At 41.2% G+C, this 20,928-nt stretch overlaps 2 protein-coding genes across 4 annotated transcripts in view; one reads left to right on the forward strand and one right to left on the reverse strand.

Moving 5' to 3' along the window:
* Window positions 1-10,348: 10,348 nt before the first annotated feature.
* Trpm6 (transient receptor potential cation channel subfamily M member 6) overlaps window positions 10,349-20,928 on the reverse strand; it is a 189,357-nt gene continuing 178,777 nt past the window's right edge. For 2 of the 3 annotated variants that reach the window (XM_017799218.1, XM_017799219.1), the window contains exon 39: window positions 19,168-19,322. In XM_017799218.1, coding sequence (XP_017654707.1) covers window positions 19,189-19,322 — 134 coding nt within the window. In that variant the 3' untranslated portion in view covers window positions 19,168-19,188. Of the gene's footprint in view, window positions 11,318-19,167; window positions 19,323-20,928 lie in introns of those variants that run through there. The other variant, XM_017799220.1, reaches the window with a different exon arrangement.
* LOC103737717 (securin-like) lies at window positions 17,688-18,390 on the forward strand (the record flags this gene model as incomplete). Its single annotated transcript, XM_017799221.1, is given in 1 exon segment — window positions 17,688-18,390. A coding segment is annotated over 1 exon segment (687 nt), but the record flags the coding sequence as incomplete, so codon positions are not given.

Consider the following 20,928-nt stretch of genomic DNA (forward strand, 5'->3'; position numbering starts at 1 on the left):
TATTTTAAAACACATGATGCATTTGTAAAAATGGCTGTGTATTCAAATAAATTCTCAATAAATTCCAGAAAGAAGAAATGATTCATCCTAGTGAGAAAACAAGAAATTAAACAAAATGCACAGCCAACTACCACCACAAAGGAAAAAATCACAGCACCCAGAAATTTCTTCTAGGTGACTTTGGATTAAAAGAGAAATCAAGACTTAAATTTAAAGTGAAGGTGAGTATCTATGATGGCAAAAGTGGCTCTATAGGAAGAGGAAGGAGGAGCCTGCCTAGCAGTTGACCCCACACACTGTGCAATGCCCTCCCCCGTCCATGATGCCCTCCTCCACTCCCCAATGCCCTCCTCCACTATGTGATGTAATGCAAAGCCTCACTAGGTATTGGCACCATGCTTGAGCACTTTCCAATCTCTAGAAATACAAACCAAAAAAGTCTCTGTTCTTTATAAATTATTTACTCTCTGGTATTCTATTTTTTAAATGTTCTAGTTTTCTTTCTGTTTCTATGAAAAAAAAAAAAAACACTCTGACCAAATGCAACTTAGAGGAGAAAAGGATTTATTTGGCTCACACTTCCAGGCCATAGTCCATCGTTCAGGGACATCAGGACAGGAAATCAAACAGAAACCGGAAGGCGGAAACCATAAGAGAATGCTGCTTGCTGGCACCCACAGGCTCATACTTAGCTAGATCTCTTTTTAAAAATATTTTATTTATTGTTTTATTTTATGTGTACTAGTACATTGCCCACATGTAGGTAGGTGCACCCATGTCATGCAATGCCCACTGAGGTCAGAAGAGGGCTCTGGATGCCCTGGAACTGGAGTTACAATTGTTAGCTGCCATTAGGTGCTAAGAATCGAACCCAGGTCCTCTGCAAGAGGATACACTGCTCTTAACCTCTGAGCCATCTCTCCAGCCCCTTAGATAGATTTCTTATAGAGCCCAGGACCACCTGCCTAAGGATGGTGCCATCAACAGTAGACTGAGCCCTCCTGCATCAATTAATAACCAAGACTAAGCCCTCACAGACATGCCCACAGACCAATGTCTTCTAGGCAATTTCACAATCTAGGCTTTCCTCTCAGATGACTCTAGGCTGGGTCAAGTTGACAATTAAAGCTAGCCAGCATAAGCAACAACATTTCTTTCCTCTGTTCAAGCTCTTCCAGCAATCTCACACCACCTCAGAGTTAAATCCCAAGTATACAAGTCCTGGCAGGATCCATCTTTCTCCTAATCTCTTTTGACCTTCTCCTGCCTGCAATTCACCACCTGCCTACCCACTCCTCTTTAGCTGAAACCACCTCTTTGCTCTTCTTTGCCAAATGTGCTCTGCTCAGTGCCTTTGATCTTGTAGCTTTCTCCTTGTGAAATATTTGTGCCCACATACCTCTCTTATCATCCTCTTATTCCATCTACAAGAGGCACCTCCGTTGCTTCTGTCTCTGCCCCTTACCTTACTTCATTACATTTATCATATATTTATTCAGTAAAAGATTAAACTTCCCCAAATGGTCTAGATTTCGTGCTTGGCTACTGGGAGATGATAGTCTTCAGGCCCCTGGAATGCACTGGCTGGCGGGCGTCTGTCTGGGCTTGGGTCACTCAACAGTCTAACAGTGTGATGTATGATGGGACTTTGGATCACACTGTTATCAACTGTAAACTCAACAAGGAGTAGAGTCTAAAGGTGTTAGCCCAACCTGCCGGAGAGGCTGGGCACTCAAAGACAGCAATGCAGAAAGTATATAATCAAGCCCCAGTAGAAAGTCTGAACATGACAGGCTCAGAGAGCTTCCTCAGTTGGCAGGGGGCCACATGTATTGTCACACAGCATGGTTAGGAGGAAATAAACACATCCTCTACCCTAGAATCTTCTTGCTTGACCCACTCCTGGGTTTCCCCTAGGTATTTCTTCTGTTGACTGTTACCCTGTAATATACCAAACCCATGAATATCGTAGTCCTTAGTGAATGCTGTAAGTCTGCCAAAGGAATTATCACACCTGATAGTGATTTAGGGATTGCTTGAAACTTGAACCTGGTCTCAAAAGTGAGGGAAACCATTGGAAACTGTTCCCCTGCACCTTAAAGTTTAGTTAACTGTACAATAGGGCTACTCTCCCCTCACACCCAGCATGGTTAAGTTATAGAGTTCTTGTTGCTGTGACAAAATACCAGAGAAAAGCAATTTAATGAAGAAAGCGTTCATTCTGGCTCTCAGTTTGAGGGCACAGTCCATGGCGACAGGGAAGCTACGGCAGTAGGGCCACAAGGTCACGTTGCATTTGCACTCAAAGGCAGACAGAGATAAATGGTGTTCCAGTTCTTCCTCTTTTTCATTCAGTTTGAGACACCAGCCTATAGGGTAATGCAGTCAACACACAGGGGATTTTTCTCTCCTCAGTTAAACCTTTCTGGAAATGCCTTCATACATGTACTCACAGGTATATCTCCTAAGTGAGTCTAATCCCAGTCATGTTGACTTTCCAGCATAGCTATCACAGGTTGTAAGCTTCACAAAGTTTGGGTCACTCTTACAAATACAGAGCATAGAACTATGTCTCACATATAACATCATTCACTGCCTGCTTCCCATTTCAGTCATCTATGTCATTTTCAAAAGATATGAGTGATCCCATGCCCAGAAATATTGTAATGATATATAGGAATTGTTTATTAATTAGGTGATGAAATTGTTTAAAAATATATTTCTTGGAGCTGGAGAGATGGCTCAGTGGTTAAAAACACTGGCCTCTCCCACCTTTGAAAGAGATGTATCCTTGCTCTGGAATGTGTTACTGAATATGTTAAAGCTGTAATGAAATGTTTCTTCTGAAAAAAAAAACTTGAAAATAAAATTTGAAAAAAAAAAAAACAACACTGGCCTTTCTTATAGAGGACTCAGGTTCGATTCCCAGCACCCACATGACAGCTAACAACTGTAAAATTTCAGTTGCAGGGGATCCAATACCCCTGCCCCTCTTCTGACCTCCAAGGGCATTGCACAAGATAGGTGCACTTACACTCATGCAGGCAGTACATTCATACACATAAAATAAATAAATCAAACAAAAATTAAAATATATGTATCATTTGGGTTTTGTTGTTGTTGTTTGGGAGTGGGGGAGGCTTTTTCAGACAGGGTCTCCCTGTAGCCCCAGCTGGCCCGGAACTCACTATGTAGACCAGGTTGGTCTTGAACTCACAGAGATCCGCCTGCCTCGGCTGCCGGACTACATTGTTGGCTTTTAATTGTGGATTTAAACTTATATGTATTGCCACAAATGGCTGCTTCATTGGCGGGTGTCTATTTTCAAGGTTCTGTTTCATTCAACACAGCTGTCTTTTGCTCTATTGATCCTGTCCTAATGTGTCAGACATTCATCTTCCATTCACGCCCAGCATTTTCAAACTCTGTCCTAGAAGTGCAATCTGAGTTGTAACTAGATATCCTTTTAAATACTTTGTCAGTACTTACAGTAAAGCTTTTTGTTTTCTTTAAGAATGTATTTGGAGCCAGGCATGGTGACCCATGCCTTTAATCCCAGCACTCGGGAAGCAGAGGCAGGCGGATCTCTGTGAGTTCAAGGCCAGCCTGGTCTACATAGTGAGTTCCGGGCCAGCTGGGGCTACAGGGAGACCCTGTCTCAAAAAGACAAAAAAAAAAATGTATTTGGAAAAAATGTATTTGAGCCTTTATTTATTTAACCATCAATAAATAGCAAAGTGAAAATGATTGTTTTAGACCCTTCCTTTAAAGCAGGGAGTTCAGTGTTTTTGCTTCAAGGATGTATTTTTCCACTTCCTTTGTCATCTCTATCTTTTACATGGTTTCTGATTTATATCAATTTTTTAATAAATTAAATATTTTTTATTTATTTTTTTTAGAAGCATTTCATTACAGCTTTAACATATTCAGTAACACATTCCAGAGCAAGGATACATCTCTTTCAAAGGTGGCTGTAAATTTTTAGGTTCACAGTTGAATTAATACAGTTATACAATATTGAATTCAGTATAAACCCTGTAAGACATAAAATTGAATGAGTTTTTACCCCTTAAGATCTCCATTTCATTTTAAGATACTCTGTTTCCTACATTTTAATGCTATTAACACTTACATGTTTGCACATGTCTTTAATCTCTATGTATCTGATTATTACTAGTCACCGTCGGTTACACTCAGATCCTTAGTACCTGAGTATGGATATAAAGTCATCAGGTAGATTTCACTGGTAATGTTTATCACCTCTACTATTTAACATGAATTAATTTTTTAAATTTTTAATAGCTACATGATTAGAAGAAACATTTCATTACAGCTTTAACATATTCTATAACACACTTCAGAGCAAGAGTACATCTCTTTCACAAGTAGCTGCAAGTTTCTAGGTTCACAGTTGAATTAATATAGTTATATATTATTGAACTCAGTATAAGCCAAGACATAAAATTGAATGAGTTTTTAACCTTTAAAAAAGATCTCCATTTCATTTTAGAATATATTGTTCCTTGCGGAAAGACTCATTGTTTTTGCTACTAACACTGAGATGTTGGTGCATGCATCTCTAATCTGTATGTATCTGATTATTACTAGTCATAATTGGTTGCACCTGTGTATGTTTATAAAGTCATCGGGTAGATTTCTATGGTAATGTTTATCACCTCTACCAATTAACATGATGTAAATTTCCATGCTTCCTCCTCAAATATAACACATTTTTTAAAATTTGTTGATTGTGTGTGTGTGTGTGTCTGTGTGTGTATCACACAGAACATCCCAAACCATCTTATTCAACTATACACCCACTTCCCAGATGGCATCCTCCCATAGCCTCCCTCCCCCCACTACAGCCATTATACTCTGATATCCCTACTACTCTCTGTTATGTTGTCGGCACCCCCAGCCATTCCCCACTACTTGTCTGTCTGGTGAATCTAGTCAGCCTATCTAGAGGTCTTTGTTTTAGGAAGGCCATCTGTTCCTCATCTAGCAGCAATCAGCTGTCAATATTCCTTTCAGTAAGATTGGGGTCTGCTGTTCATTTTCCCAGTTCTATGCTGGGTTACTATCTGGGAGTCCCTTTGGCCACCCCTGGCCAACAACTCAAAAGAAGGTATCTCCTCTCTGGCATTGTTGCTTGTTATATAGCCTTTAGCTATACATATGGACTCTTAAGAAATTATATTGGCCCCTTTAATCTTCGGTTATTCTTTCCTTTTGGGTGTTTAGGGGCATACAGTTGGCCCAGATAAACCAATTTATTTTTACTCTTAAGGTCATTACATGAAGATAAGTCAAAGGTCCTGCTTGACCATGGCTGGCTTTGCTTGGAAACATGGAAGAAATGATTCCTCTGTGTTGACCCTCCTCTTTGTAGACTGGACACCGGTTCAAGTCCATCTCGTGGGGTCTCCTCGGCCTCCTTGATTTTTATCAATTTAAATAAAAAAATTTAAGCATTCAGTTTTGTAAGTAATTGAAGTAATCATTTGGATTCATCAATAGTAATTTTTTGTGGTTAAGTTAAAGGCTTGCTAGAGGCAGTATAGCATAAGGACTGAGTGTAGAAGTTGCAGTTAGAAAGTTAGAGTTCAGCCCTGCGTCCCCTGTGTGTGCCTACAGTTTTGACTATGAAGGTAAGTGAGCTGCTCTACCCCTCAGCTTCCTTAACAACAGAGAACAGATGAAGTACAGTCAGATAACTCAACTCTGAATACTGTTGGTTTCAGAATTAAGCGAACTACTGTGTGCACCCAGGAGTCCTAGAACACAGCAAGCACAGTTACTGTGATTTCTTCCTTCTTGCTGTTTGACTCATTTTTCAGTGAGTCCTGACAAATATCTCAGAAGAGAATGATTCTTTCACAGTCTTTCGGCTTAGGTTGATTTTCATTTTCACTTAAGAAATTTGTGGATGACAGAATTTTGGAATAATACATTTTATTTTTTCTGGAAAATAGAATTTTGCTGTCTTCGTTGCATTTCCTTTTACAAAGGTCAATGCAGCATCTGTCCTTTGAAGGGAACTGTTTTACCTTCTCATATTAGTTAGCCAATTCAATAAATATTTATTGCGCTGATTCTTTGGACTCTACAACCTGAGTCTTTGTGGGGTAGGTAAATATGAACATCATACATGTACATTTCTGTGAGTGCGAATGTCTGCAATCTGTATCAAGACTTAGCAGGTGCCTTCTACATCAGTGAAAAGGAACCCTGCCTTTTAATGAGTTTACCATTAAAAAAAAAATGGGACACTGCCTGGTTCCACAGTGTTAAATGAAAATAACATTCGGAGTTGAGTTAATCTGATTGCATGGGATCTATTTTCCCCCTTGCTGCAAATCAGAGCAGTTTTCAGCTAACAAGAATGGGTGCCCTACTTGAACGGGCAGCAGGCACTGCTGCTAGTCAGAGCGGCACTTAGCATGGCATTGCCATCATTACATCCCCAGGTTCACAGCAATGAAACTCCAGGAGTGGCAAAGTCAAATCAGTTCAATTGTCTGATTGTTCATACTCATAAAGTGGGGAAGCTGGCAGGGGTCCGGCATAAAACTTGGAGTTCTGCAGTGGAGCTCCTTTAAGGTAATTCATTGCCCTCTGCAGTAGCTTAAATCAGAGGGGCCAGCATGGTCACAGTGAATGCAGCTCCCCATCCTGCTGGAGAGCAATATCGCGGATAGCCGGCTGCTATGCCAGATGTCAAAGGTGCACTAAAAGCACTTGGTTTTGATCTGCCCCGTTCCGAGAAGTACAATGGATGGGCCTTTAAGCACTGCCATAAAAAAAGATTGTGATTAATGAAGCAGCACAACTTAATAAACCAAGTTGACTCCCGCTTCCTTCTCCTAGGCATTTTCACTGTCCACAAAGCAGTTCTTTTACTTAGCAGCAGGGACATGTAAAATGTTAATCATCAATCTGTGGGCCATTAAAGAAGTTGCTTTCCCTTTCTCAAGTTGAAAACCAAGGGGGAAAGATAATAGGTTTGGTTAACAGAGCTGTTCACATAATGGCAATGTGCAGAGAACAGCTTTGATGGAGTCAGCGTGGGAGCCCTTGAGCACTAATCTATCCTGCTCTCGGGACCACGAGTTCAAATCCTAGCTGGAGCTGGAGGGTTCAGACTGGATGCTGGGGTAAGTGTCTTGAATGCAGCTGCCCAGCAGGAGGTTACTGCTCCTCGGTGAGACCAAAAATAAGATGAGATGGCACAGAAGCCCTCTGTGTCTGTAGACAGGAGCTGGGACCTGGTATTCACTGACCTATGATCTCTTCTTCCTCCCAAACAGCACCTTGCCAGTTGGGCGAATGGCCGTGAGAGGAGCCCTGGGCAGGAGAATTGTTCTTGCCTAGAGAACAGGACAGTATTTTCAGCTGACTTTCCAAAATCTAATTAAACTTTTTTCCCACAGACTCAAAAATACATCATTAGAGATGCACAATCTAAAATTTTACTCACGCCTTAGGAATTGCTTAAGATAAGAGGCATAGGTCAAGAGTTAGAGACCCAAACAACAGACGCATGACCCCCAGATTTTCATATTGCCAGTCCATTAATATTAGCAGGGACAGAGAAACTACGGGAAAACAGTGTCAGGTAGACTAGGTAGGACTTTCTAAAGTGTTCAGGGTCAGAAGAGATGATGTTAAAATGAAGAAATATGTCTCTATTCTCAAATGGAGGCAAACTCTTGGTTCCGTCTTCCCTTAGTAAAGAAAGTTCAGGCAAGCGAAGCCCCAGGTTCTGTCTCCAGCACAAAAGGAAGAAAGAGGAAGAGAGGAATCTTAGACTATACCTAGCCAAAAGTATCAGAGGAGATGCCTCCTACTTTTAGAAAAAGTCTATGCCTGAAAATCATGAGGAACAGAGGGCCAGTGGTCCCTGATTGCATGAGAAATCTTATTTGGTCAACAGAAATGCCACTTCCCTACTACAGCCCGTAACCTGCCGTTTCCTTGGCCTCCTCTGAAATTCGACAGAGGCAAAATCATTCCCATCTCTTAAATTCATGCACGCCTACAGTCTATTTTTATAGTTTTATTTTTCTACCAGCTTTTCCTCAGACCCAAGTTCAGACACTGTAGATCCAATGAAAGTCGTGTTACTATCAGTTTCAGTGGTCCATTCAGTCCAAGGGAAATCAAAGGTCAGATATGCAACACTCAGTTTCTCAGACCAGGGTGCAAAAGTCATGAGAGAGATGCCAGTGACCTTGGAAAAACAAGCTGCAAAAGGAGGGATGTTTGGCAGTTGTCTTAGCCCATTTTCTGTTGCTGTAACAAAATATGCAACACTGGATAATTTGCAAAGATTAAAATTTTATTTGGTTCACAGTGGCAAAGGTTGGGAAGTCGAAGACTCTGGTGCCAGTATCTGCTCAGCAGCTGGTGAGGGTCCCTTGCAGGGGGCATTCATGGAGACAGAGGGCAAGTGTGCCACCTTGGGTCTCTCTTCTTCTTCCTGTAGAGTCACCAATACCATCATGGGACTCTAGCTCTCATGTAGTCCTTATTGCCTCCTCAGGCCTGGTGGCCAGATACTATCAAGAAATGAATTTGGGGATTAGGTTTCCAATTCATTAAATTTGAGGGGTCAAATCCAAGCCACAACAGTAGTTTACACTGGCACCATGATTTTCATGGAATTTGTGAGGGAACAGAGGTATGGGGAATTGAACCTAGGATCTCATGCACACCAGGCACATGTTCTACATTGAACTACACCCTCAGTCAACATGAGATCTCTCAGAGCAAAAGTATGAACTTGCAAATGCACTTTACTAAGTTAGTAAGTAGACTTTCCTTTCATCCTCACCCCCAGAAAACATGTGATTCTACAGATGATCACAGGGAAAAGACGTGTGCATCTAAGCCAGAAAGGTACTCAAAACTCCTTGATGCATCTTCATCTCCCACGCTCAACCTCCAGTATCTTCTCCACCAAGCAGCCAGGGAGTGATTCTGAAACATCTGCGGCTCCAGTCAAACCAAACCGCTCATTGCGGAGTATCCTTTCCCTGAGCTCCCTGGTATATTCTCAGGGAAACCTACCCCTCCATACACAGTAGGTGCCTACAGTGCATGTACCTCTGTCTCTCTCTGAACTTAGCACACTGTGCTTAGCAACCGATTGGGAGTGCCCATGCCCTCAGTACACGCAGCAGAGCAATTCTGTCTCAGTGTATAGTAAAACTTGTCACTGTAAGTCCTCACACAGGAGGCATGTGCAGAGGAAGCAAATTGAAAAGGTAGACGGAATCTTTCTCTGCTTTTTTAGTTTTTTTCATAGATTCGTGCTATAGAATAATAAGTCTTTCCAAAACCACACTTGACATATGACTCAGAAAACTTCCATCAGATGTGTCAAAAATGATGATGCTAATGGTGATATGAAAGAAACTCAGAAGCAATTGATGGTATTAATTAATTACAGTTCTTCCTCCCAAACCTTGCAGCCATCTATATCAGTTATAATTGCCCCAAGTGTCGGTTTCTATGGACATCCTGTTCACCGTTATACTTCCCAGACAGGCAGCTTGCACTCAGTGGATGATTGATGTTATTACTGAATTAATTGATTCAGAACTCTTTGTTTCAAACATTGGCCAACATCCCTTGCCTGTATGAAAAAGCTTAAACCTCATATCTGGGCATGGCAGTACATCCTTATAATCCCAGCATTCAAGAGGCCAGCCTGGGCTGTACAGAGAGACCGTCTCAAAAACCAAACAAAACAAAAAAATTAGCATTAACATCTACTCATTCTTCCAGCTTCTTCTCTGTCTTGACCCACATTATTCAATATATGTCCTTAAGAACTAGCTACAAACTATACTCTGTTCCTCAGACACCTGGTACAGGCACTGCTGCTTCTGCCGGGCAAACTGTTTCTTGTACTCCACCACTCTTCACCATGCCTTCCCTTCACTTGACTCCAAAAATATTTTGCAAAGGTCTCAGTTGTACCTCTTGGTGCAAGGAGGTTGTTCTGTGTGTCTGACCTCTCAAATATACCTGCGACATAATCTTGGCATAATACCTGGCATATGCTGGGCACAAAATCAATCCCAGTTAAATCAATAAATCAATGTCTGAACCAATAATGGAACCAAGCAATGGCTACGGCATTTCGAAGGCATGACACATGCTGTCTTCCTGTGCCCTGCCATAGCTCTGAAAGGATTAAAAAGATTGATTTTCACAATAATCCAAATATGCTTCAATTTATAAGACTGACAAATTAAAACATTTAATTAAATATTTACCCCATCCCATCTCTTCAGGAAACAATCCAGGATGGCCCTTAAGCATCATTTGTGACCCTATGAAACCAAGCTCCAAAGTCTTACACTCTGTTGGAAAGATACACAATACTTAACTCTTCAAAAACTTTGTCAGTTCTTATCTCGTGTGTGTATCTAAACTTTCCACTTCCATCTTAGTGCCTGCCATGGTGAAAATTTACAGTGATCATGACCATTCAGTGTAGGAAACGAATTAACATTCTCCCCAGGACCCTTATTTGTATAGTATATTAATAGGCTCCTTATGTAAATTTCTACTCTTACCTCACTGCTTATTTGCCTGCTAGCTGGCCGAATGCAATTTAGAAAAGAGGACAAGAATGGCCGCTTTCGCATCATGTTGCTTAGAGCGATGGGGATGGATGGGGGTCAAACAGTGAAGGGCGAGGGATGATGGACATGTTTTATAGCTGTCACCAAGCCAAACAGTGGTTCAATAAAGCCAACTCTCATTCCAATTATATTTTACTTTTTGTATCCAATAGATTTGCCATTATAAAGGAATTATGGAAAACAAAGGACAACACAGGTGACAAGATTTTAAAGATGCCTAGTGACTTTCATCTAATAGGGAGTTAGTCTAGTGTTCCATGTCCTAAATAAAGAACACTTCTACAGAAAGAAAAAATAAACCTCAAAACTACACGCCACCTCCAGAGCCATAATCAATCACAAAAAGAGTTGGACCACAATAGTTGACCTTTAATTTGACAAGATTGCTAATTAATCATTAGGACCCCTTTTTCTCCTTGACTTGGACGTACTGCTGGACCGCACTTCCCAGCCTTCTTTACAGGCAGAGATGCCCCTGTGACTGAGTTCGAGTATGTGCATCAAAAGACGTGTGCCTCTGTCTGTGTTGGCCTGTCAGGAGTTCCCTTGGGCTGAAGAACCTCAGGACTACCTTGGGATCCTTCTGTTGAAGATGACAGAGCCCTGTCCCCCAAAAACTCAAGTGGCACAGAGATCCCACCTACTCGTCGTCTTAGTTCCTAGGGACATAAAAAACAGATCATAAATTTTCATAGTAGTACCCTCAAAATGTTCAAATTAAATCTGAACCGCTCTGAAACTCAGGTTTTACAGATCTCTTCATCTGAAATCTTCCATCACTCAAGTAGCTATTTTCAACTCAAATCACCACATTTTGGTGTCTAGTTACGGTTGCCTACCATCACACTAAGCTTTTCAGTTCTGGCATTCTAGGATCTGTTCCATGAACTACTAAGTCTTAACATTTAAAATGAGGAACAGCTCCATCTCCATGGAACTTGGGTTCGAGATAATTTGGGTAGAAAATGAAAATAGTTAATTATTAATTTCCCATCATACCTATTATAGAAGATTATACTAAGTTCAGTGTAATTCTCTTTAATTCCCTTAGTAGTGTTGCTTGGCATGCATTAGGTTATAAGGATGTATTTACAGCAGACAGTTGCAAAAAATGACATATTACCTTATTTTTCTAAATCTAAACATAGATCTTCCACTGTCTAAAATGATGATATAGCAAACATTAAAAAAAGTAATAAAAATATCTTTTAAAAAGAGACTTTGCATTTGAAACAGTCCACAGCTATTTTTCTATTTATATAAATGTGCATACACACAGCCAAAAAATGGTAATAAAATTTAACAGAATATCATTGTGCAATTAGCATTCTGAAGTCACATATCTAACAGTTTATTCTCACTGAAAAACATAAGAATCACACCTGACACACCTTAGTGAGAGTCTTACTAAGATTTCCAAGCTCAAAATTTAGTCATATAAACACCTCACATGGAATGTGATGAAAGGACAGTATTTGCTTTAACTTTCAAATGTAGTCATTATTGGACTAAGTGATGATTTATGAGACCTCACAATCTCTTTTCTCACTGTTTTCATCTATCGTTTTAGCTCTGGTGTTTTGTTTTCCTTTTATAAATTATTTATTTTTATTTATGTGAATGAGTGTCTTGCCTGCGTGTATGTAAGTGCTCCAAGTGCATGCAAAGCCTGAAAGGCTAGAAGAGAGTGTAGGATCCCTTGGAACTGGAGTTACCAGCTGTCGTTAGCAGCCACATGGGTGCTGGGAACTGAAACTGGGTCCTCTGCAAGAGCAGCCAGTGCTCGGAACCTCTGAACCGTCTCTCCAGCCCCTCTCACATTTTCTAATTCTGCATGTCTGAGAAAATTGATATCCCTCTTGTAAAACTCTTTCTTTATCCACATTTGCAGTCAGTTGTGTCAAAGGGTATAAGAGAAGGAGTGAATCAGTGAGAGGAAGGACTAGGAGAGGGAGAAGAGGGAGAGAGACAAAAATAAAGAGAGGGGTGGAAAGAGGGAGGGAAGACGTGGTGAGGAGGAGAGAGGATGGGAAAGGAAGAAGCAGTGCTCGGCCCGCCTGGCCCAGGTTTCCCACTGCTCTTGGAAGAGCTGTGCAGAACCCTGATGTCTACTCTAAATCAGGCTGAGAGATTGCAGCATTCGGCCTCTCCACTCCCACTGGCAGGCCCAGGCCTCTGGAGAAAATGAACTAAAATATCACCTGGCACCAATAGAAGTTTGGTGTACTGCCTTTCTTTGTCCTTACTCCATGCTCTTCAAGCCATTTTCTCATTATAATTCAGCCTCCAAGACCTATGGGGGCATGGCATGATGAGGGCCAGGCTGGCAAAAGCTTTTCAGGTTGCACAGGTTCTACGTTTTCACTCTGTATTGATAAATCAGCAGGGCACTAAGGGTATCAAATGGTGGTGGAAGAGGGCAGAAAGGCAAAGACACAAGAGAAGGCAGAAAATTCCCAGCAGACACAGTGCCAGGCCCACTCAAAGGAACACACCCATCATCGTGCACCTACCTTTTGACCTGTCAAGAGGAAATGGCTCTCCTCTGAGCTTCCAATGACCACAGGTGACTGTGGATGTGTAGAAGAGATCTCAGTAACATGCAAGAAGTAGAGGAGATTCCAAGAAACATGCCAGAGGCTCTATTTGGATTTTTCTTATCTGATGATCTAAGTGAGACCTCAACTTTCAAATCTCTGTTTCAAACCATCACAGGGTAATATTAACTGTGCTGGCTAGGACCACACAAGTTTCTATGACTGTTCCCCTGCAGCTCTCCTTGGGATGACTACAGTCAAGCTACTAACTTATTTATAAGTAGAATTCTCAAACCTCTACAAGGGACATAACAGACTCTGCACTGAGTCATTGCTTAGATTTAGTGAAATAACTTCTGACCTAGGAGATGAGTAGTACTTGATCTGCTACCTACAGTGATGATGCTGTCACTTTAATGATTGTTATCACTGGCCAAGCTGGTATGTTGAAAATTCCTTATTTGTCTGGAAAAAGCTTGATGATATATCATATTTAACTATTGGTTTTAATCTTAGTGTCTGGGCACTATAAGACACTCAAAAAATATTTCTATGATAGGATAGACACTAAACACTGATATAAAAGTCAGGACTCAATAACAGTGTTCCATCACACCTTTCTTCCCCCCCATCCCTAGGATATTTCCAGAAGTCCTCTAGAAGTAGACAGTTTTAAGGGTGATCCAGGAATGCTAAAACGTGGTGACACCTTGAAGGTTTCTTCTTGTTACCAAAGCATCCAGAGACTCTGTGATCAGTTGCTTGGTTACCAGTAAGATACAGAGCAAAAGATTCATTAAAACCTGAAGTAACAAACCCATGATGTCAGTGAAGAGTCTCCCCAAACCCCTCCAACAAAAGGCAGCTGTTATACACACATTCAGACAGTCATTAGAACAGTTTCTGCCTAATAATTGCAAGTGCCTTATAACTAATTCAATGGGCAGATTTTCTAAACGTTCACAATGAAAAAGTTCCCTTGGGGAAGATGGAAGTTCCCAAGGAAGTTAGTTGCTAAAAGAAAATGTTGGCAAGCTACAGACAAATTTTTTTTATTACTAACCAGCCCCATATTGACAAAATTTAAACCATAGCCGATTAAAGCTTTTTTTAAATGTTGCTTTGCAAACATCAAACTCTCTATCTTCTTTCGACTTTTCATGCCCCGCAAATGTCACCAGTGGTGATTCCAGCTTTGGCTTCTTGTCCTCGAATGTTTTCTCAGGGAAGAGGATAGCAAACAAACTAGGTGAGTAAATCTAGATATATCAAAAAGAAAAAAAGCAGGAGCTGCTTTGAAATGGTCAATTTCCCAATTTTAAACTATGTAATTAATCTTTAAACCAAAATGTCAGCCATGAGCTTTTTCCTTCCAGATAGAAAGAAATAGCAGAAACACTTTTGTGTTTTTAAGGAAACGGGTCCTCTGAGCATCCTATAAACACTCAATAATGATCACATCACACCAAAATGAAAACCTCTTATTACTTACTGAACCAGATCCCAGGCTCACAAGAAGTCTTTTAAGTGAGATTCTCAAAGGACCTTCTAAATGCTGCCTCATTATCATTCACCTTCATTTGAGGAGTTAAGTATCTTCATCTCCATTTCAGTTAGGGGTTAACAGAAAGGTTAAACAATTTCTATAAACTTATATTAAAAGTCTGAAAATTATGATAGAGACCATGGTTTGTGATCCCTTGAGGACCACGTGTCTTTCTTTGAGAAATTAAGCAACATACCTAATTATTTTAGGAGGGTGTTTCACAAAAATACAGTGATTTATCCACACATCACAGTCTACAAGGAAAAACCAAAAGAAAAAAGAATAGCTGTGCTAACTGCAAAGCCAGTAAGACTTCCCGAATCTTTTCTATTCTCTGTCCCCACCCATGTGGCTAGAGGTTTGAAATGCTATTTAAGTCTCATTTTCCTTCAGAAGCTAACCTCTGTGGAATAAAATGCTGTTAAGGGGGGAAAAACTCTTTTCTGTCATTTGACTTTAACTTATGATAAATTAGCTTCAACTAGTTTCTTAGAAAATTGCCCAAGAAATGACTACAGATAATTAAATACCAAGACTTCAAAGGGGCAAACACACAGCCTTCAAATTCCGACCTCACAGAGTAATCCTCCCTTTCTCGTGCTTTGGTGAGATGCGAGTAAAGAAATCGTACGAGGGTATGGTAATGAACCACCTTTCAAACGGCTTTTCTATCAATCTTCTTTTCAAAGGGTAATAAAATGATGATTATTTCTAGGCAGTGTCTGGGAAGTTATCATCTCATTTCAGTAGTCACCAGTAAAGGACTGCACTCTGCAGCTATCACTGAGGGTGATAAGGGCAAGAACTGGTTCAGAATTCCATAGACAAGGTATAGGTTGTTAAAACCTATTCCTTGGAAAATTAAAACAGAGAGACATCAAAAGAATTATATTGGGTCTTAAGGAATTGGTAGTCATTTCCTTCTAAGTTAAAAATGTAAATCTGATGTCTTACCTAGTGAATGAAATCCACTATCATTCGAAGATTTTATTTTTGAAAAGCCCCTTTTGAATGCACGCTATGTGCCATGCTTTGTGCTCAATATGATGAGGGATAAGCACAAGAAGCCATGGCAAAGGCGTAGGTGCCATCGCTTCCAAGACAACAGTCACAAACGACAATGTTCGTAAAGCGCTAACTACTGCACTGGCTATTGGGAAGTCTCGATCACCACTTGTTCTGCAAAGCTACACAGAAATAGAAGAATGAGAACTATCCCAAATTATATTCAATATCATTCTTTGGTGATACAAGCAGCTATAAGATAGTAGGGGCAGGTATCACTCCAGAATCCAGAGGTGGCCAGCCTGTGGAAGGAAGACCCTGTGCACCTGACGCCCTGAGCAAAAACTCCCTGATCTCTGCTCTTCTCTGGATCTCACATTCAGATCCCATCTGTGATAGGGGTTCTGTGCCTAGAAAAGGATCATGCAATTCATTTTTCCTCAGGGGTTCCTAAAACAGTTCTAGTTATGCCTTCTTACATACCCACCCCAATTCTCTTAGCCCAGTCTGAATACACTGTTTTAGCAGGCAGGGTATAGGAGCCATCACTGGATTTGACATTTATCTAGAAGTGAAATTTCTCAGGACTTAGAAGAAATTCAAACTTATAACAAATGAAGTATGAGGCATGAAGCTTTTTGAAGGCAAATATTTAGAAACTTCACTCCTGCACCCTCATCAGTGACGCTCCTCTGTGAAGGTGCTTAATAAACACCTGTTGAAGACAACTGACTGAATGATTCACAGCACCACCACCTTTTGTGGTAAGTCACAAAGTCAAGGCTGCCAGACCTCATACACAAGCAAGCAATCCCCATGAGCTTTGCCAAGCAGTTCTTTAAAATTGTATTCTGCAGCATTTTTCTTCGCGTTAAATTAAAAAAAAAAAATCACACCACAGGAATTTGCAATCAAAATATCTGCTTTCACGTTTCACTCCAGGTAACAAATTGATGCATTTGGTTTGGTCCTTGGATAGGCGAGCTCTGCCTCTTTCCAGAGTTGAGCACAGCACTGAATTGAGAACAACAGATGCTTCTTCACTCAATCAGAGATAAGATGAAATTGCTAAGCACTACTCTCAACCAAATTTTATTTTATTTTCAATGGCAACCACAGTTTCACCCAAGCACACCTGGAATCATGGTACTTAGGAAGCAGGAGGATTGAGTGTAGGTTACATACAAGTGTAGGTCTCAAGAAGAGGAGAGAGAGAGAGAGAGAGAGAGAGAGAGAGAGAGAGAGAGAGAGAATTGTCCTAGTTTCCCACCTCTTACCAGCCCTAAGTGACAAAAGCAAAAGGAACCCATATAGAGAAAGCCTCACGGCCACATGAACCAGGTACAATTGCCTTCCACCCTGCTATGCAGTATTTCCCTTGAAGTCCAGACTAAGAAAGCAGGAATCTAGATTTTGAAAGCAGACTTCAGAAGCAAGTCTCCAAATATAAGGACGAAAGATGAAACTAAGGTAAAAATGCTTAGGTTCAGGAGGTTGGCTGTTGGCCAATTAGAATGCTTAATAAGAGAGGAGCTGCAGAGCCAGAGGGGAGTGAGTTCCCAGTCCATCCCTGTCTCTGATGGTGTGAACCACTCATGCGTGTTCAAGCCATCATAAGTCTGCAGTGGGAGGAGGCAAACACTGCAAAGCATTTCACCTGAGACATGCCTTTCCCCATAGGACTGGACACAGAGAACTTAGATGTGATCCAATGCAGTGTTGAGAGAGAGTGAAGAGCTTTCTAACAAATGTTCCCAAGCTTAAGGGAAGGAAATCCCCTTAATAGTTTCCAGTTTTACACATCCCTATTCTCTTATTAAAGAAAAATAAAAGCCAGGCATGGTAGCTCAAGCCTTTAATCCTGGCACTCTGGAGGCAGGCACAGGCAGATCTCTGTGACACTGAGGCCAGCCTGGTCTCCATATCAAGTTCCAGGCCAGCTGGGGCTACAGGAAGACCCTGTCTCGAAAAAAACAAGAAAAAAAGAAAAGAAGGGTTGGTGGCGGAGTGCTGGAGGAATCCAGGGTGGCTACCCTGATCTTTGTTGATGAGGCTAACGGAGAACCAGGCAGCCGTGTGCTTCCCAAGGATGGGCTGAAGCTGGGCTCCAGTGTCAAAGCCTCAGATGGGAAATCGCAGGCTTCAACACCACGAGTTGGCAAAGTATTCAATGCTCCACCAGCCCTACCTAAAACTGGCAGAAAGGCTTTGGGAACTGTAAACAGAGCTACAGAAAAGTCACTGGAGACCAATAGACCTCTGAAGCAAAAATAGCCAACTTTCACTGTGAAAAAGATCACCGAGAAGACAGTTAAAGCAAAAAGCTCTGTTCCTGCTTCTGATGATGCCTGTACAGAAATGGAAAAGTTCTTTCCCTTCAACCCTCTAGATTTTGAGAGTTTTGACCTGCCTGAGGAACACCAGATTGCGTACCTCCCCTTAAGTGGAGTGCCTCTCATGATCCTGGAGGAGGAGAGAGGACTTGAGAAGCTGCTGCACCTGGACCCTCCTTCCCCTGTGAAGAACCCCTTTCTGCCATGGGAGTCTGATCCATTGCAGTCCCCCTCCAGCATTCTCTCCACCCTGGATGTCAAACTGCCACCTGTTTGTTATGATATAGATATTTAAACCTATTCCTTTAGCGTTTGTGCATATTGTATTAATAAAGCATTTTTGTGTGTAAAAAAAAAGAAGAATAAAAGAGTATAGGGAAATTTGTTTTAGATTTCTGCTTTTCTTTCTTTCAGAGGAACCTGAAAGAGCCCAAACATCACATGATTTGCTGGCAATACTCAAACACATCTAGATTTTACCAAAACATGGACTTTTTGTGGTTAGTACAGGATTGTGCTCCAACCTGGACCAGCACACTCTCATCCACAGTTTCCCCTGTTGTTGCTATTCAAACCCTATATTGCTGCAGAGAGAAGTCAAATAACTTCTTAATGTATAAAGACACAGACACAGACACACACACACACACACACACACACACACACGTATATACTCTTCAGATGAGGACATGAATAACAGTGGGGCAGAGTCTGCAGACACAGTGAAAAAATAAATTAATTCATCCCCTGCTTCTTTGATTCAGTACAGCATTGTGCGGCAACAGTTCCAAGTGACCAGCTGAAGTGATGAGGTATAAAGGAACAGTATTCCCAACTGACTCGTCTCAGTGTCTTCATGCAGAACCTGAAGAAAAGAATGTGTGCCAAATGCCCTGCGCAGAGGTCAACATCCAGGAGGACCCTTTCATCATACTCTGAGACCTCTGGGCAGGAAGAGGTGAGGCTCAGAAGGCACCTTCCAGAGAGACCACAGTGCAAGGTCATACTGACAGAGACTCTGACATAATCACTGTCAGGTCGATCAGTGTACATCACCGTACAGTTCACGGATAAAGGAACTAAGATCATCACTTCTTGTGTCACACTTTTTACAGTCGTGTATGGTCTTCCAGGGAACTTCTGCTTCTTTCTCCTGCTGGAATCCCCTCAGGTGGTTTTGATTTTTTCTCAAGTCCAGATTTGTAATTCTCACTTCCCAGGGAATAATCATTTCTTTTTAAATCTGTAAAGAAAACAAGACAATTTTAAGGGATGCCACACAACACACTGATCATGGAGAGAGAATGAACTTCAGGCTTAGTTCAAGTGTTCTGGGACTGTCTGCTGCCCCAGGACTTGGGCATATGGATTCCAAACCCTCAACTATGTCCAGACTCTGGACCTTGCCCTTCCCAGTACCCATATGAAACTCTAATTCCTGCACTGTCGCTGGCAGAGACTGGCTACCATCAAGGGACAGGGAAGACACAATCGCTGGATTCAGTGTCTGGACAGAGTTAAATGAGGCCAAACAGGAAATGAGATCCTTAGGCAGAATCAGAAGGGTGGGTAGCAATTCCAGGGCTCAACTTTCTGCGGGAAAGCTGCCCTCAGTTCCACAACCACTACAAAAGCTTCATCCAAAGATCAGATCCAATGCTTCCTAAGCACTTCTTTTTCCATTTATGGAAGGAATTCAAAGAAGACATTAAACAGGGTAAACTTTGGGAAGATTGGGAAAGGGGGCATTAAATGTTTTTATTGATCTTTTTGTGCTGTGGGATTAGATTTGGTAGCCTTGTGCAGCCCTGGGCTCAAACTCTGGTACCAACAGGAAAAAAAATACTATTTCTGTTTTATTTTTTAATGTTAAATGGTGATTTTCTAGACAAAATTTACTAAAATATTTTAATAACAGCTGACACTTATTTAACACATTAAATATTTACATCATCTTTGTAAGACAGGTACAATTATCTCTAGTTTACAGATGAAGGCACTAAAGACCAAAGTCATATAGCCAACGAAAGGCAGAACTGGAGTATATGAGCCCTGCCTGCCTAGGTCTCGATTCTATGTTCTTATGCATTTGTCTTAGCGTGGCCCTGTTTAAAAAATAAATAATAGGCCAGGCATAGTGGCATGTCCCTTTAATCCCAGTATGCTGGAGGCAGAGGCAGACAGATCTCTGTGATATCTAGGCCAGCCTGGTCTACATAGTAAGTTCCAGGCCAGCTGGAGCTACAGGAAGACTTTGGTCCAAAAAGATAAAAAAAGAAAGGCTCTTCCAGACAGTAACTCAACATACTACTGGAAAAATGAACAGCAGACCCCAATTCTATCCAAAGGAATACTGACAATGGATTGCCGTAGATGAGGAACAGCTGACCCTCCTGGAACAGGGACCTCTGGCTGACTAGATTTACCAGAAGGGCAGACAGGGGGAATGGATGAGGGTGCTGACAACACAATGGACAGTGACAGGGATGGCAGAGTATGGAGCCTCAAGTGGGAGAGGAAGGCTGTCTATCTGACGAGTTTGTATTCATGCTCAGATGCCGAGGAGCTCAGAAGGTGGGCGACTGTGACCAGTGATAGTCATGTATATAGAGATTAGAAATGCATCTGAAAACGTCTCAATGTCAATTGCTTTGGAATGAAGTCTTCTGTATGAAAAAAAAAATTTTAAAAATAATGATTAAAAAACAAAAAAAAAGACAAAAAAAAACACATTTCAGAGAAGGGGAATTGACTGGATTTTACCCATATTTTCACTGACCTTATTTTTGTGTTCTTCATGTTCCAAGAGTCATTCTCTTAGTATTTCATTTCCATTTCCATTTAGATCA

Source organism: Nannospalax galili, unplaced genomic scaffold, assembly GCF_000622305.1.
Source record: "Nannospalax galili isolate Female #2095 unplaced genomic scaffold, S.galili_v1.0 scaffold858, whole genome shotgun sequence".
Lineage (NCBI taxonomy): Eukaryota > Metazoa > Chordata > Mammalia > Rodentia > Spalacidae > Nannospalax > Nannospalax galili.